At 40.0% G+C, this 18,124-nt stretch overlaps 1 protein-coding gene across 2 annotated transcripts in view; it reads left to right on the top strand.

Moving 5' to 3' along the window:
- Positions 1–18,124, top strand: part of DNAH11 (dynein axonemal heavy chain 11) — a gene marked incomplete at its 5' end in the record, with an annotated part of 386,720 nt that overhangs the window by 222,587 nt on the left and 146,009 nt on the right. For both annotated transcript variants that reach the window (XM_080701838.1, XM_080701837.1), the window contains 3 exons: positions 1,351–1,513; positions 2,918–3,041; positions 3,718–3,860. In XM_080701838.1, the coding sequence (XP_080557964.1) occupies positions 1,351–1,513; positions 2,918–3,041; positions 3,718–3,860 (430 nt within the window). The remainder of the gene's footprint in view (positions 1–1,350; positions 1,514–2,917; positions 3,042–3,717; positions 3,861–18,124) is intronic.

The following is an 18,124-nucleotide window of genomic DNA, read 5'->3' as shown; positions in this document are numbered from 1 at the left end:
TTTTCAACTGTACCCATATTTCACTGGAGTTGCATCCAGTTTACTCCCAACTGACAAATGTAGCAATGATATCAATAGCTCAAGCATTTAGGATCTCTTGGATGCAATACAACAAGGGATTAGGTGGCTTTGCTAGAAACAACTTTTTGATACTTGATGGCTTCAGTGAATTTTTCTGCAGTGGCCTAGACAGGTCAGAGGCTTTAATGTAAAGAAATAGAGTCATATAAAGAGGCAACTGTCTGCCATGCATGCCTGTAATCCCAGTACTTGGGAGGCTGAGACAGGAGGATCACAGGTTTGAGGATGGCCTCAGCAAGTAACAAGACTCAGCAACCTAGGAAGACCCTGTTTTAAAACAAAAAAATTAAAAAAGGGCTGGGGTGTAGCTCAGAAGTAGAATGCAGCTGAGTACTGTCCCCAGGACCCCCCCCCCACACACACACACCCCTGTTTAATCTACATGTAGAATCAGAGATTGTGTGTTGGTCTAAACAAATCCATTCCTTTTTTTTTTTTTTTTTTGGTGCTGGGGATTGAACTTGGGGTGTTCCACCTCCAAGCTACACCCCTAGCCCTTATTTTGTTTTGATTCAGAGTCTTGCTAAGTTAATGAGGCTGGTCTCTAACCTATAATCCTCCTGTCTCAGCCTCCTAAGTACTAAAATTATGGGCATGTGCCACTGTGCCTGTCTGTTTTGTATTTTACAGCATTTCAGATATCACATTTTTTGATAAGGGATACTCAACCTGCATTGGATTTCCAAAGAAGAACTGGGTATCTCTAGAAGGAGATGATGTTTAAGCTGATATCCAAATAGTAAGCAGGAATCATGGAACTTTCTGGAAGAACTTAGTAGACAGGAAGCAGATTTTACATGGGCCCAAGGCAACAAATCCATTCTTTTCAAAGTAATTCTACAGCAAGGATTTGGGGGACACAAGGATATTCTCCCTCAAGGTCACTTAACTTGGATGCTGATGAGGGCTTGGGGATATATATATATATATATATATATATATATATATATATATATATATATATATATATATATATCACACAGTTCTGAAGCTCCTTCACAGGCCTGGGATGTATTTTCAAGCATGGTGGTGTGAGATCAAGCAATAAGCATCCAAACTATTATGAGCCTGGGGAAGTTTGTTAGGCAAATAAGTTGAAAGACAAAGTAGGTTACATCTTTGTTTGATGGGGAATCATATGAACAAGGACTCAAGTCTCCAATAAAAATAGAAATTGGGTCTCTAAATATTTACCTAAAAAATTAAAACGAACCTATACCCCGGGCATTTTGCATTTCACATCGTGATAGGTGGCCTTTCTTTCACCAGATGTCGAATCAGCCGCATCCTCCGAACCCCTCAGGGCGCCGCCCTCCTGATTGGAGTGGGGGGCAGCGGCAAGCAGAGCTTGTCCAGGTTGGCAGCTCACATCTGTGGCCTCGACGTCTTTCAGATCACTCTGACCGAGGGCTATGGAGTCCAAGACCTCCGGGTGAGTACTGAGGCCTCCCACTGTCCACAGAGAACTGGTTTCTGGACCCCCCATGGACACCCACATCTGAGTCTCTTCTATGAAGTATCTGCATCCAGCCTATGCAACCCTCCTGTATGCTTTACCTTTAGTTACTCATAATAAATAATACAACGTGAATGCTGTGTAAATAGCTGCTATACTGTATTATTTTATTTTTTAATTTTTTTTGCGGTACTGGGAATAGAACCCAGGGACATTCTACCACTGAGCTACACTCCCAACCCTATTTTTTATTCTTTATTTTGAAACAGGGTCTCACTGAGTTGCAAAGAGGCTCACTAAGTAGTAGCTGAGGGTGTCCTGGAACCGCAATCCTCCTGTCTCCGCCTCCCAAATGCTGACATTACAAGCATGTGAAACTGGAGATTAAACCCAGGAACATTCTATCACTGAGCTCTACCTCTAGCTCTGTTTTATTTTTTAATTTTGAAACAGGATCTCATTAAGTTGCCAAGACTGACAGTTGAACCTGCAATTCTCTTCTCTCGGCCTCCCAAGTACAGGGATCACGGGTGTGTACCGCTGTGCCTGGCTCAGTCTCTTTTTTTGAGGTACTGGGGAGCAGTCTACCTCTGAGCTACGTCCTCAACCATATTCTTTCTTTTTGACTTTGAAATAGAATCTCACTAAGGTATGGAGGGCCTCACTAAGAAGCTAAGACAGGATACGAACCTGGCATCCTCCTTTCTCAGCCTCACAATTACTGGGTTTACAATCACGTGCCTCCAAACTCGGCTTCAGCCACATTTTTGATAGGGAAAAAACGCTTTTTTAAAATTTTTTCTTGCGCTGGGAATTGAACCCAGAGGCATTCTGTCTTCAAGCTACACCCTCAGCCCCTTTTCTTAATTTTTGAAATAGGGTTTTGTTAAGTTGTTGCTGATCTCACAGTTTTTAAAATTTTGCCTTTTAGTCATAGTCATGCTCACAAAACTGTACTTATAGTATGTAGCAAGTGCTGATTTTAATTTATTAAAAAATCCATGCTTTTAATATTACGAACTACATGAAAAACAAAAACGGTCTCCAGCGAGTTAGACAGTTGTTGAAAGACGCAGACTTGCCGGCACCCGGTGCTTGACGGCACGGCTGGGCGCATCGCCCCATCCGAGGGAGTTATCACTCGTCGGTGGCCTCTTCCACTCCTGTGCTTCATTAAGCCCAAGCAGGACGCTCCTTGTTATATGCCAGAGGCGGAGGTGACGTCACGCTGTCTCCTCGCAGGGTCACTGGGAGGGAAGGCACAGCGCGCTGCTCCCCGGGTTAGCTGGGCTGGGGTCTCCCGGCACGAGCACGACCCTCACTCCCAGCCTCACATCAGCACTTTAACAGAACATGAGTGATGGCCTCCCTTCCTTACAGGTAGAGCTGGCCAATTTGTACACCAGAACCGGAGCCAAGAACATGCCCACTGTGTTCCTGCTGACAGATGCCCACGTTCTAGATGAGAGCTTTCTCGTGCTGATTAATGACTTGCTGGCGTCAGGTGATTAAACTAACACATTTCTTGAAAGATCTTCCCCGATGACAAATTATCTGTAGTTTCAGTGAACTTTAAGGGGAGATCATTTGTCTTTGCGATGTTTGCTGGGGCCGTCTTTGGGGAGAAACCTATAAACCTAACTAATTTGAGGTGTATTATTGGTTTCTCAGTCTCTTATGGATGAGAAGTGCTTAGAGAGGCCTCTGGGGAAGTAAATGTTATTCCTACACCTGCGAGTTTAGTGTGTGCACTCGTCAGTACTCACCCGCTTGTGCTGTATACGTCTTGCAAATGAAAAAAAAAAAGGAAAATGACGTCTCTAATTTCAAACTCATCACTTAAGCTGACTTTTGTCTTATAAGGCACTTCAAATATTAGAAAGTCTCATCTAAAATTTAAATTGCAAAGCTGGGCGTGGTGGCGCACGCTTGTAATCCCAGCCTTCGGGAGGCTGAGACCGGAGGATCACGGTTCACGGACAGCCTCAGCTACTTAGTGAGGCCCTCTGCAACTCAGTGAGACCCGGTTTCAAAAATAAAGAATAAAAAATAGGGCAGGGGGTGTAGCCCGGAGGTCAAATGCCCCTGAGTTCCATCCCCAGACCCGCCAAAAAAAAAAAAAAAAAAAAAATTAAATTGCAGTGATCTTTGAATAATTTGACTTGTTCTTTTGAGGGCAGGAGAAATCCCAGATCTGTTCAGTGAAGAAGACACGGACAAGATAGTTTCTGGGATCCGTAATGAAGTTCGTGGTCTGGGCATGGTGGACTCCAGGGAAAATTGTTGGAAATTCTTTTTGGCCAGGGTCCAACTACAGCTCAAAGTAAGAAACACTTGCTTTACTGATATTTTGCTTAAAAGCCCCTGCTTGAACTTGAACATGGATCTATGTCCGGATTCACGGTGTAGATTGAGTTTCAGTGACTTGTTTGGATAGGACATGTTCACTTTTACAGACTGTGTCTGCAGCAGGCCTCCCCAAGGTCAGTGTGATGCTGGGCTTGTGCAGGGGCCAGGGCTGAGCAGCCCGCACGTGCCCGCTTGCACCTCACATGTCTCTGTCTTAGCGGGGCTCACACTCTGTAGGAAACAGGAGACATCCCAAATCGTTGTCCCATAGGACAAATGGTAGTGATGCCATGGGATTCCAGAGGAGTCCAGCCTCCCTCTTAGGTGGCACGGGTCCTCTGGGAGGAATGGTGTTCCCCATTTCAAGTGTGGATCAGAAATCCTGGAGAGGAAGTTTCAGAGAGAGAGGAAATGGCATTTTATAAGGGCAAACAATGAAAACCCACATTTGGAGAAACCTGAGATAGCTCCAGAGGAACGGAACAGAGAGTTGTGAGGAGGATGTGATTGATACGTCTGGAAAAATAGAGAGGAGGTAAGGGGTCCATAGGTCATTCAGTGAGAAGTGGGGAATTTTGAGTTACAGATGTGACTAGCGTGTCAGCACTTCATGAAAAGTAACTTAGGGGTGTTATTAGCTATTTTGAGGTTTAGCCCAACTCTTCTTAGAAGAGCCCTCCCTGTGTTTTAGTGGCTGATACAGGGCTAGAACAAAACCAAGTAGCAGCATCAGTAATGGTTTGGGATTATAGAAAAACAAGAGCCTTTGGACTTTTGGCTGAAAGCCAGTGTCAGAATGCAGTTCCAGAAGATTCCAGCTTCCTAGATTAGCATGGTTAGTAACCTGGAAAGACGTGGCTTTGCTCCTCTGGTACTGCCATGCCTGTCATTGAACAGGCTCTGCTGTAGCGATAGAGCCCAGTGTAGTTAAGCAAAGGGGCAGGCAGGGCGCTAGCCAGGAATATACATTTGGTTGGAGGTTAAGGAATAGAGTAACTGTAAGCTTCTCCAATGCCCTACAATTTCAAATTTTAATCTTACTGAGCGATTCTAGGCTGAGAATAGAAGTTGGGACTTCAGGCTCTGTTGCTAAAGAGTTTTCTCTCCATCAAAAGTGCGTCCGAGCATATTTTCGCAGGGTAGTAACAAGGCCAGGGATTTCTCCTTGTTCCACTGTAGCATGTTTGAATCTCAGTTGTTGGAGTTTTTTTTTAATGGAATGGGAAGACAAGTGCATCATAGACTTTGAGGTAGTGATGCTGTAAGTCAATGGTTCTCAATGTCTGTTCCTGAGAGCTACGGAATGAACTCACCTGGAAAGTTCTCAAAAATGAAAATTCTCCGGTCCCACTGCAGACTCCCCAAGTCAGAATTGCTGTGTGGGCCCAGCAGAGGGATTCGGGGGCTTGCTGAAATTTGAGAACCTTCTTTACAGATAATGCTGAAATGAGCACACTTTATATCTTTTATGCTTGAATTTGCTTCCTTGCACAGAATAAATTCCTAGAAGGGCAACTGCTACTATCAGTAGTTATAACTTGTGGTACTTTAAAAACATGCCTGCACTTTTATTTGTGTGTGTGGGGGGGTTTACTTGGGATTGAACCCAGGGCCATTCTACCTCTGAGCTATACCCACACCCTTGTTATGTGTGTATATTATGTATATGTGTGTGTATATATATATATATTTTTTTTTTTGAAACAAGGTCTCACTAAGTTTTTAAGGGCCTTGCTAAATTGCTGAGGCTGGCCACCGATCTGCAATCATCCTGTCTCAGCCTCCCAAGTACTGAGATTACAGGTGTGAGCTACAACGCCCAGCTGCTTGCACATTTTTTAGTGCTATTCTTACTGATAGGTGGCGTCTAGATCCTGTCTCCTTGAATGTGGATTGGCTTTAATGAGTCCAGAGGGCCAAAGTGATGCTGAGTAAGTCTTGAGGCTAAGTCATAACAGGGACACTTCTGTATTGAATTGTACTTATCGTGGTTGATGAGAGTTCTGTGTATATTAGGTAATTGGCCTTATGTATGTGTTTCATATCTATGTTTCATATTCTTTCATTTATCTTTTAAATGTACATACAGTACTGTTTTGTTTACTTGTTTATAATTTTTGTATTTTTAAATATATTCATATATGAGATTAATGAGTGTGTTCCTTAATGGATTAGAGGTTTCTTATAAATTTAGAAAAGTGTCTTACTCTCCAAGATTACCTGCACTAGAAGCAGTTGGAACTTGATTGGGCCACAAGTAAGAGAAAACCCAACCAAGGGTTTCTTGAGGCTTCTCCCATCAGCGAGTCCAGACGGGCCATCACCTAAAAACAAGACCCAGAGTATCGTATTTTCTTTGTGCCAACTTTCATCCTGATGCCCACAGAGTGATGCAGTAGATTTTTATTTCAGGCAAGAGAAAGGAAGGGGCAGAGCACCTGGAGGTTATATGTATCAGGAAACCAAGCCCAACCCCCAAGCCCCGGCCCTACGTCTTACTGGCCACAACTCTATCAACAGCTACGAGGGAGAATTAAAGCAGGAAATATTGAATCTTGGCTTATTGCTTTTATGCATAAAAATGGAGATGGGTTTTGGAATACAGATGCTCCTCAACATACCTGCCATCAGGTTGCATTCTGATAAGGCCATTGTAGGCTGAAGGTATCATAAGCTGGAAGTGCATTTCATATACCCAACCTCTAGGGTCAGAGCTCAGGAGCACAGCACACACAGTGCTTGTCAGCTGAGCGCCCTTGGCCACATGGCTGACGGGGAGACATGGATCCCTGTCCCTGCCCAGCACTAGCTGATAGCATCATATTTTATAGCGCTAGCCCGGAACAATCAAAACATGCTTTTTACTAAGTATGTTTTACTTTCATACCATCGTAGAGTTGAAAAAATCATAAGTTGACTGTCACAAGTCAATAAAATTTTTTTAAAATGTAGCAGTATCAATCATTGTAGTACCTGTATGCTTCTATAATCTATGTTAAAAGTGTGGTAAAATAAACTAGCATGCATAAAAAGTTGCACCACCTGTAGAACATATTTTTTATGACAAAGAGTGAGCTGAGAGACCTCAAGTTATTCTTCCCCCAGAGATACCTTTTTATTTCAACATCATCTATTTCTTTCTTATCAGCTTTGTATACCACCCATAACATATGCCAAATAGTCATGTTTATTGGATATATTCCAGATTCTGTTTTCTTGCTAAGTTTCTCTACATTGATCCCACTATGCAAATTAGTAAAGCTTTCTTGTATATTTTAATAGCTAATTGCTCTTTCTGGTCACTTTTTTTTTATTATCCTCACGTTTGTGTGTCTGGAAAAGCATTAGGATTATCTTGTCAAATTCTAAACCCACTCTATTTTAATTCTGATCAAAACATGCTGAATGCTCATTTTATCTTAGGTAGAAATTAATTTTATTACAAAGTTTTTATTGTTTGATAAAGTTTTGTGCTAGTATCTTATTTGAATATAGCAGAGCTATTACTTTTCAGTTTTATGGCCATCAACCTTACTGCCTCTCACACAGTTTCTAGTATTTGTTTGAGATATCACATAGCCTACAGGTAAACATTTGTGGTCTTTTCTGCTAAAATCCTACTTATTCCTTCTCCTCCCCCATTGCCTGTAAAAATACTGCAGAACGATACTCAGTAATAGTGGTGCTAGTGGAAATTTTGTCTTGATTCTGACTTTAACAGCGATGTCTTTCCTACTTCATTGTTACGTCTTATGTTGGCTTTTGAGTCAAGATATTTATTTTGTCAAAGAAGTGTCTACCTACTAAATTCTTTTTCATTATCTATTGAGATAATTATATGGTTCTTCTCCTCAGACTTATTAATATTCATCTAGTATTAATGGATATACAGAAGTTTTGCATTTTTATATCTATCAGCTTTCCTTTATGCACTGCCTCTGATTCTTTGCCTAGGTGGGCTGCACCAACCTGAGATCAGGTTGTTGTTCATCTCTGCTGATGTCGAGTCTTTTTTATAGTCTCCTATTTTAGTATTTAACTCAGCACAATTTGGAATTTATTTTGACGTTGAAGATAGATCATTTTTTCCACATTGTCAGAGGATTTTTACCTGAAAAATCTATCTCTTTCCTACTAGAATTGTTATGCCCAGACCCTTCATCCCAGAGAGACCACCAAGGTGCTGAATCCGTACACAACAGCAGAAGAGCCTTTATTCAACCTTAAGCTTGGTTGCCTGGCATAAACCGACACAGCGGTTCAGTATGGGAACCCTGAGCACACTTTAGCCTCTATTTTTATACCTTTTTAGACAAAGAGCTTCTGTTAATTGGGCAGTCATCCCGACTTTTACCACGATTGGTCTAGAGGACCTTTAGGTTTAGCTGTTCACCAGGGATTGGTTACTATTACCCCCAGAGAGATGTCCCTGTATGGGGCCCTAATTTGGTCATTTTCCTCCTCTTTGTTATTTCCTGGAATGTTTCAACAACCAATGTTTTAATAACCATTAGCCCTCAGAATGTCATCTTGACTTCTGGGTCAGTCTGGGGGACCCTTGGGCAAGGACATCCTGTTTTCCAGTTAGTGCCCAGTCCCTTCAGCATTCTTTTTGCTTATCCATTTAATTGTGATCTCAGAATGAGCAGAAGGTTAGTTTTTTTGTTGTTGTTTGGTTGTGTTTTTAATACTAAGGAGGAATAAGATATCTTCCTCAGAGAAAGGGGTTCTACTTCTGATTCTTACTGGCTTTATCTCTTGGCTTACTGCATCATGAAGAAGGTTGGGATTCAGAACTATGACTCCAAGAGGGAACAAATATGGCAACAAATGGTTGCCTTTCTGTCTGAAAACGGCAGCTTCTTTCTTATCAAGCCATGAGTGACCCCCTAATCCCCGAAATTTAAAAAAGAATTCCAAATAATTCTATGTTAGATTTAGATGTCACACTATTTACCAGCATGTACAAAAGACTCAAAATAGCCTGATAGTGTGGTGCATGCCTGTAATCCCAGTACCTGGGAGGCTGAGACAGGAAGATCACAGGTTCAAAGCCAGCTTCAGCAATTTAATGAGGCTAAATCTAAATAGGTCTCTACAACTTTGTGAGACCTAGTTTCAAAATAAAAATTAAAAGTGCTGGAGTGTAGCTTAGAGGCAGAACACCCCTCGGTTCAATCCCTAATACTGCAATAAGTAAATAAATAAATAATGAATAAATAAATTTATCTATCTATCTCAGCTTGTCCAGTGGGCTGATATCATCTTTGCCTGTGTTCAGGGCTGGACCAAAAGGGAGGCACACAGTGTCCTGAAGGCTGTGTGCACACCTGGCAGGTCGAGCTGAATGATGTGCCCTTACCACCTCATTACCCAGGCTCCACTCTCATTTGGAATGCAGGGCCCTGAGAACACATTGGCATGCTAAATATGACCTCATTGGCATCTGTAATCTCTTCAGAGAAATAATTTCAGAGAATTTTCCAAACATGGAAAGAGACTTGGATCTTCATGTCCAGGAGACATACAGAACACCACTAAGACAAGATCAAAGAAGGCCCTCCCCACACCACATAATAGTCAAAATGACCAACATAGAGGCCAAGGAAGGAATCTTAAAAGCAGTGAGAACTAAATGTAACCTCGCCATCCCGCAGGGCTGTTCCCATTAGCAATCATCAGGTGTGTGTCCCTGAATGGCCGCAAATAAGCCAGTGAATAGATGTCAAATGGTGCCTCTCCTTCACATTAGTGTGTGCAGCTCTTCCCACACGATGCACATCGTGTACTGGGGTGTGGCCCTTTCATCTTCCACCCTGTGGGCCTTAATCCAGTAACTTTTCTTCCTTCTTTTCCTTCCTGGTCCTGTCTGGTTATTTCTCTGTGTATCTAGATATATACAGACAGATCCACTTCTGATAATATAAGGAATATATTTTTTATTCTTTATTTTGAAACAGAATCTCACTGAGTTGTGAAGGGTCTTAATAAGTAGTAGCTGAGGCTGTCCTCGAACCGTGATCCTCCTGTCTCAGCCACCCAAATGCTGGGATTACAAGTGTGCGCTACCACGCCTGGTTTAGGAATATATTTTCACTGTAGAGAATTTAAAAATATCGAACCATAAAAAGAAAATAAAAACTATCCTTAATTATCTTCTTTATAAATAATGTATTGGTATGTTTTCCCCAGTTTTCTATGTGTTTATAAACATCTCCAAAGTATATATTCAAGCCAAGCACAGTGACGTGCACTTATAATCTCAGTACTTAGGAGGCTGAGACAGGAGGATCACAGATCTGCAGCCTCAACAATGTAGCCAGACAGACTCTGTTTCGGAATAAAAAATAAAACAGGTTGGGAGTGTAACTAAAAGGTAGAAAGCCCCTGCTGGGTTCAATCACCAGTACCAAAAAAAATTTTAGGGGAGTGGTGAGTTGGCCAGGGCCACCCTCTCCCCTCATGCCATTTTGGCATGGGGCTGTAACTATTTTCTGTATTTCTATTTTCTGTATTTCTATCATTTTAATAAACTTCTTTAAATCTTCAAAAAAATTTTAAGTATATATTCAGAACCAAATCTTAGTGCTTTTCTTTATTACCTTTTTCTATGCCTTTTTATTACAAAGCTTCCACAAGAGGGAAAAATAAAATGATTCAAGAATTTGATATATGGAGTGAACTATGTAACTCAAATGTACTTTTTTTCTAAATAATCACTTGTATAAAACTATTATGCCTTTTGTCAATTTTCCTATTGGCTTGTTAGGACTTTTATTTACGTATAGGAGCTCTTTTTGTAATGAATAGTACTCATATGCTCACAATGTCTCTTTCTGTTTTACATAGTACCAGTTTTTCTCAAAGTTAATCATAATTCTGCTGTGTTTATGATGACCCCTGTTTTCCACTTTTATGTATTAAAATGTCAGATTCTTTTCTTTATGATTTATTTACACTAAGTTTTTTAGGACACATTTCTCCATTGCATGTTTATAGATATAGTCTGCTATATTAAACCAAGGAGCATTCTTTCTTTGAGATAATAGCCCTTTTTAAAAAAATTATTATTATTTATTTATTTATTTATTTATTTATTTATTTATTTGCAGACTGGGATGGAACCCAGGCACATTCTACCTCTTAGCGACGCCTCCAGCCCTATTTTAATTCTTCATTTTGAAACAGGGTCTCACTGAGTTGCAAAGGGCCTCACTAAGTAGCTAAAGCTGAGATCCTCCTGTTTCCGCCTCCCAAATTCTGGGATTACAAGCATGTGCCATCACAGCCAGCTAAAAAAAATTATTTTCATTTTTGAAATAAGTTCTTGGTAAGTTGCTGAGGCTATTCTCAAACCTACAATCCTCCTGACTCAGATTACCAAGTACTGGGATTATACGTGTGTGCCATTCCACCCACCCTGAATTTTCTTTAAATTAATTTATAATACTGTGATGTTTGGCCTAGAATTTTTGTGTATAGAATTGTATAAAATTGTATATAAAATTGTCCCAACATCATTTATTATATAACCTCTCCTTTTACCACTAGTGTGTAAATGCATACACATATGGGATTCTGTTTTGGGATCTATTATGTCTCATTGGTCTGTCCAGTTTGGGCTGCATAAACACCACACTGCTTTGCTTATCGTAACTTTACGGTACCTTCTGGAACCTAGTAGATCTCTGTCCTTGTCTACATTCACTTAGCTATTTGCACCTTTAGCTTCCCAGGTGAACTGTGAAATCAGCCAGGTATTTTTGAAAATCTAATGAGAATATACAGACTAATTTGGGGATGATAGCTACATTTATAATACTGAATATTTTCATTCATTTACCTATAATGTTTTATTTGCTATGACTGAAGGTTTATTCCCTGGTAGTATGGATTCATTTTCTATATTCTGATTTTCCAAATATCCTTTTGATGTTTTTAACCTGTCTTTATTCCATTTGAACTTTAGAAGCACGTTGCTAAATTTTGTTGTTCTTGTTCAGAATTATGAGAACTGCCTGCAATTTGTGAATGAATGTGGGAAGAATCACACCTTTCTAGTAATGGAGCCCCTCAGAGAATGTGTCTTAAATTGACATTTGATAAGACAACTGGTTATCTTCACGTTTCTTGTGCACAGTTCCGACTGTGTTCTTTTCTCAATATGCTGTAGTATCTTTCACTCCTGCCAATGATCTGTTTCTAACAGATAATGGTGGACATAGAAGAAGCCACTGGTTAGAGGGACTGGAAGGGAGGGACAGGCACTTATCCACGTGTTGTTTTACCTGCCACTTCCTCGAACACTCATTAATTCCAGTCGATTTTGCATTTTATTCTTCAGAGGTACTGAATAGATAACATTGTTTTTAAATTTTTGTTCCTCCTATCTAATAATCACTTTTTTATATCTTATAGCTGTATTTTCTGAACAACATTTAAAAATTCTAAGTGTTATAGGACCCATCTTTCTCTTATTTTTTATTTTAATGCCATCATTTTTCCATCATTAAGTATTTGATGAAATGTTGACTCGGGATAGTTAAAATATTATTTTTTTTAGAAAGAGTGATTCTATTTATTAGTCTGCTCTCATTTAAATATTTAATATCTCATTAAATATTTAAATCCTCTTCTCTTCTTTTTTTTTTTTTTTTTTTTTTGTCTTGGCCTATCCACTCTGGATTTCTATCCTTCTAGCCTCTTGAATGTGATCTTGAGTTTTTCACCTTTTCTTCAAGTTTTTATATTAAATTCACTTCAGAGGAATTCTCTTTCCTCTGCACGATGTTTCGTTTTGTCTCTTTTTAGCTGTATAATATGTTTGCCCCAGGTGGGCCTTTTCTCTTCTTCCATCTTCTTGGACAGAAGAGAGCAGTTCACATCTGGCTCTTGGCAACAGGTGGGCGGTGACTTGCTCTCCACACCACGTCGCAGGAACCGAACAGCACAAGTGCTGAGTAAATGATGTGAACCACGCTCTGCATTTGAAGTTCACCATCTTTGAGATTCCGTAGGGCAGTGCAACTTCAAAAATAAGTAGGGTACAAATATCAATATTTTATTTTGCCCAGTGGATCTCTCTCAAATTGCCATCTACTATCTACTCCTTCACTTATCTGTGCATCATTCAGCAAGTGTTTACTGCACTGGGTCCTGAGGAGGGGACGGAGATGAGAGCAAACCCAGCCCTTGTGCACTTGGAGCCACCACGTGGTAGGAGGACAAACGGCAGAGCCAGTAGAGACTTGTGACTGGGTGAGTGAGGAGACCAGTTACAGAAGGTGCCTGAAGACCTGCCATGAGGATTTCATACAGGAAATGACTATGAAGCATCCCAAGGACCAAGTAGAAGTCTTCTCCAACCTGTTATATTCTAGAAAAAGAGTTGTGTCTTTTTGTTTTGTTTTTACTGGAGATTGGTGGTACTGGGGATGGAACCTCCAGGCTACACTCCCAGACCTATTTCTTTTTAATATATCTTTTTATTTGTAAACAGAGTCTCTTAAGCCAGAAAGGCTGGCTTTGAACCTGTGCAATCCTCCTGTCTCCGCCTCCCAAGCAGGGGGATTAAAACCGTGCACCACCCCGACGCCCAGCCACCACACCCATTTTTAAAATCTTTTATTCTGAAACAGGATCTCATTAAGTTGCTCATGCTGGCATCATTGAACTTGTGATCCACCTGTCTCAGCCTCCCAATGACTGCAATTGCAGGCACGTGCCACCAGGCTCAGCAATCCTTTACTCCTTAAAGTTAAATATTAAAAAATTGCTAAAGGAAATTTCTAACATTTGAAATGAAGAGCTTAATCTCAGAGTAAAGGATTGTTTTATATTCAGTAAACTTTACATTTTGAAAAGCTCTTCCATAGTCTCATCTTGCTAACATTCAGGTCTAGGGTTTGCCAGCAGGGATGGGATCTATTCTTGTGCTGACAGGTGGAGAGAGGGGCCACCACTGTCAGTAGCAATACTGAGGGGTCTGCTGGCAGAGCTACACAGACTGGAACCTTGATGTGATGCAGCTCAAATACAGACCTATGCGGGAGGAAAATTGGTACCAGATTTTCTTTAAAAAACAAATAACACAGAAAACTTAGGATGCACCATTGCGGGGCTGCACATTGGCTCAGGGAACAGTATGTGATCACTGTAAGCCTTGGTGACAAGCAGAGAAGCCAAAACCAGGGCTCTTCTTGTGTCTTTACTCCTTGGGACTAGGTGTGCTCTCTCCTCTCTATTGGGATTCCACATAGAAATGTCTTTATAAATAGAAGACTCATTGTTTAAAAATAATGAAAAAAGAAATAAATTAAAAGTCTATGATATAAAATATTATGCCTAATAAATATCTGTAATATCTAATATTTATAAGACAGAGGCCAGAGAAATAATTTCATTGTGTGCTATTTAAAAAGGAAATAAATACAAAAACACACTGTTGAAGATGCTATTGGATCTTTTTAAAAGATTTAAACTGTAAAGGTCACTACATGAGGAGATGAAACAGGAAGAAAGGATGACAAAGTGAGACTAATACAAACTGAAATTATTTTCTGTGCCAAACTGCCATTCCTGGGTGAGTTTTCTGGGTAAGATCTGGGTGAGTTCTCTGGGAAAGATTTACATTTTGAAAAGCTTATTATTTGAAAATCTTATTACTGAAAAATACAGAGGTTTTGGAGCATAAATACAAACCTAAGTATGGCTAGGAGCTCCTGAACAAAATATGTGGGAGTGTTACTTCAATCAGAGAACAAACTTTATCAACTGGAAAAAAATACTGAGTGACTAGAAATTCAGATTTTCATTACAGGATAAAATGGACTAAGTCCTGTTAGTGATATACAAATAAATACAGACTTACTATGGGTTGGTATCTAAAAGAATTGAAACATGTTACAAAGCACAGTGAAGTGTGGGTTACTACAAATGAGTCATAACACCTGTGTAGGGAGAAGAAAAAAAAAGAATAGAAAATTCTATGGTATGGATTCCAAAAACGAGTTCCTGACGTCCAAATGTTAGAGCTGCAGGAAATACATAGATGGTGATTTCAGGGTTTGCTTTTTACTTGTGCAAATTTGTTTTTAAAAAAGAACACAGCTGCCTGAAGCATTTTTAACTTTTTTTTTTCATAGCTGACTTTTCTTTCCATCTCCACTGTGGGAATTCCATCACTTGCAGTTGTCAGGAACTGTTTTTGAAGGGGGCACATATATTTCAGTGTGTTTAGAGACTTAGAGGTAGATGAGAGTCTGTGCAGGTGAGGGAGAGCATTCCTTTCCCCAAATCCCCCAGCCCAGAGTGTGCTTCAAAAAATAAAGTCTCCAAGTGAACCCTGCTCAGAGCTTGCTAACAAGGAGGCGTGCACCACAGCCCTTGCAGGCTTCTCCATAGGCTCTTTGTCCATCCTTCTGGGGGCCTGACTGGCCCTCACGGGCCAGGTTCCTTTTGGGCGGAGGTGGCAATATTTCCACGGTAGGGTTCAGCTGACCCTTTTTTTTTTTTTATCAGAGCCCTCTCAAAATACAGACTTTTTCCATAAGCTCTTTACCACCGTCTCAAGTGTCACTACCAAGGGCATAGTGGCTGTGATACCTCCGTTTCCAGATTTCCTCTTTTGTTTCTGCAGCCTAGACGTAAATGTACAATATTCCTGTTTTGCTTCAGATGTGTTGAACATCACTCACTTCATCCAGGAAAAATCATGTCCGACACCCATGTTACTGCCTCGCTGAACATTTATGTCGATGACACATTAGCTCAGAGTTACTGGGCTTTGATGGAAGTCTGAAACCCTCTCCCACCCCGAGCCTGTGTAGCCTCATTGGCGCACTTCAGATATTAACCAATGGCCCCTTTGTATGAAGCAAAATCCAGATGCATATAGTATCCCCGAATATTTTAAAGTAAATTATAAGCTGGGTGTAGTGGCACATGCCTGTAATCCCAGTACTTGGGAGGCTGAGAAAAGAGGATGAGAGGTTTGAGGACAGCCTCAACAACTTAGTGAGACCCTGTTGCAAAATTAAAAATAAGATAGAACTGGGCTTGTAGCTCAGAGGTAGAATGCCCCTGGTTCAATCCCTAGTACCACACAAAAAAAGTAAATTATAGACAATATAACCCCTTTTCAAGAATTTATTTTGATTTTTTACTTCTTCCAAACCTTTGCTATTTTAATCTCTCCTGCAATTAAGAAAAACATAATAGGAAAGTAATCCACAATGTTCTATGTCTATAATGATGCTCTTTGGCAACAGCTTGGGTCTACTCCAGGTTCTCTGTAAAGCCATGGCCCAATTGTTCCAGATATTAGCCTGGGCTTCCAGGAAAATCTCACGTAAGACTATTTAATGAAGAAAGCAGGGTGGCAGGAGAAATTCTGTGCTCTCTTTCCAGCAAAACTATAAACCGTTCAACTATGAATTGGGTCAGTAACTGAAGCCTCAAGGCTAGTGTGATACTATTAACTACTAATCAATAATTATATTCCTGTAGTTTCCATATGCTGATAAATATAGCAAAATTTACATTGTTGATGGTTGATTTGAGTTTCTGTATTTTCCAACTTATTCTAAATGTTTAGAGACCTAAATTTCATGAATATTATTTCACTAATGGATACCAATAAAGTAACTCAGGGAAAACATTTTTTTCCCCGAGGCTGAGCAAACACAGTTTAGACACATTGTTCTACAACCTGTTTTTAAGACCCAATAGTATGCCAGTTCCAAGTGCAGAAGTAGATTAAATACAGAAGCCATGGAGATCCGTGCAATCTCAAATACAGGATGATTTTTTTTTTCCTGTCTTTGCTACAATTACGTATAAATGAAGTTTCTAAAACTGGCACCAATGAGCGATGAGTTGGGTGTGGAAAATCAAGTTCTTGAGAAGAAAAGAAAAGTATTCAAATATGGGAAGAAAGGAAGCTGATAAGAGAAAAGCTAAGTTCTGAGATATAAATGAAAATTATGCATTGGAACTGCAGCTCCTTTACTGAGCACACGCAATATTAGAGCAATTATTCAGTTTGTAATGAGGTTCTTGAATATAATGAATAAATGATCATCGGCTTACACATCACTAATGACATTTTGCCACGTGCAAAAAGAAAAAAGAGAGAGAGAGAGAGAAATTGGGCCTTATGTACCTACGCAAAAAGCAAACTCAAAATGAATTAAACGTGAAACCGAAAACTATAAAACTCTGAAAAGAAACATAGGGGGAATCTCTATAACGGTGATCTTGATATTAATTTCTTGGATATGACAGCAAGTATACAGGGGAAAAAACAGACAAGAGGGACTACACTAAACCATAAAGTATCTGCATAGCAAAGGAAATAGTCAGCAATGTTAACAGTGGGGCTATGAAATGTGAGAAAATATTTGCAAACCACGTATATAATGAAGGGTTAATATATACAATATGTAAGGAACGCCTCCACCTCACTTCAGGAGGGGTGGAAGTGGGGCCCGATCCACCAACGCGAGTTTCTGTGACACAGTCTCAGCCAGACACAGACACTCCTGATACGACCCCTGGTGTGCCTGAAGATGATATGCAGGCGTACCGTCAGCCCTTCATATCTGTGGGTTCCTCATCCATGGATCAGCCAACCATGGATCAAAAATACTTGGAAAAAAAAGTGTACTGAACATGTAAGAAGAATTTATGTAGCATTTACATTGTATTAGGTATAATAGGTAACCTAGAAATGACTTAAGGACTTGGGAGGAGGTACATAGGTTATAGCAAACACTACTACATTTTATATAAAGAACTTGAGCGTCCTCAGAGCATGCTATCTGCAGGATACCTGGAACCAGTCCCTCATGTATACCAGATACCAGGAGATGACTTATTCAGGTATGAACTCACTTTTAGTAACTACAAAAAAATTCACATTTACATCAGAAACTAAATATTTTCTCAGCAGGAGCATGTTTAAGCCAATTTTTAAAATTTTTCTTCTAAAATTTGAAATGAGAACTCAAGCAGATGTATTTTATTTTGAATGGGAACAGAAATAAACATACACTATGATAAGACATTTCTAAGTGTATTATTACACAGTTTTATGGAACCTGATGGGTTACAGAATAGAACAGATGTGTTATGGGGATCTATTTTTTTTCTTTTTTTTTTCTTTTTCTTTTTCTTTTTTTTTTTTTTTTGGTTCCTGGAAGCCCTTCTACCTCCGGGCTACACTCCCAGACCTATTTT

This window comes from Muscardinus avellanarius (assembly GCF_963383645.1).
Source record: "Muscardinus avellanarius genome assembly, chromosome: 9".
In the NCBI taxonomy this organism is placed as follows: Eukaryota; Metazoa; Chordata; class Mammalia; order Rodentia; family Gliridae; genus Muscardinus; species Muscardinus avellanarius.
Note: the sequence above shows the minus strand (reverse complement) of the source record. Positions and strands in the feature narration are given on the sequence as shown.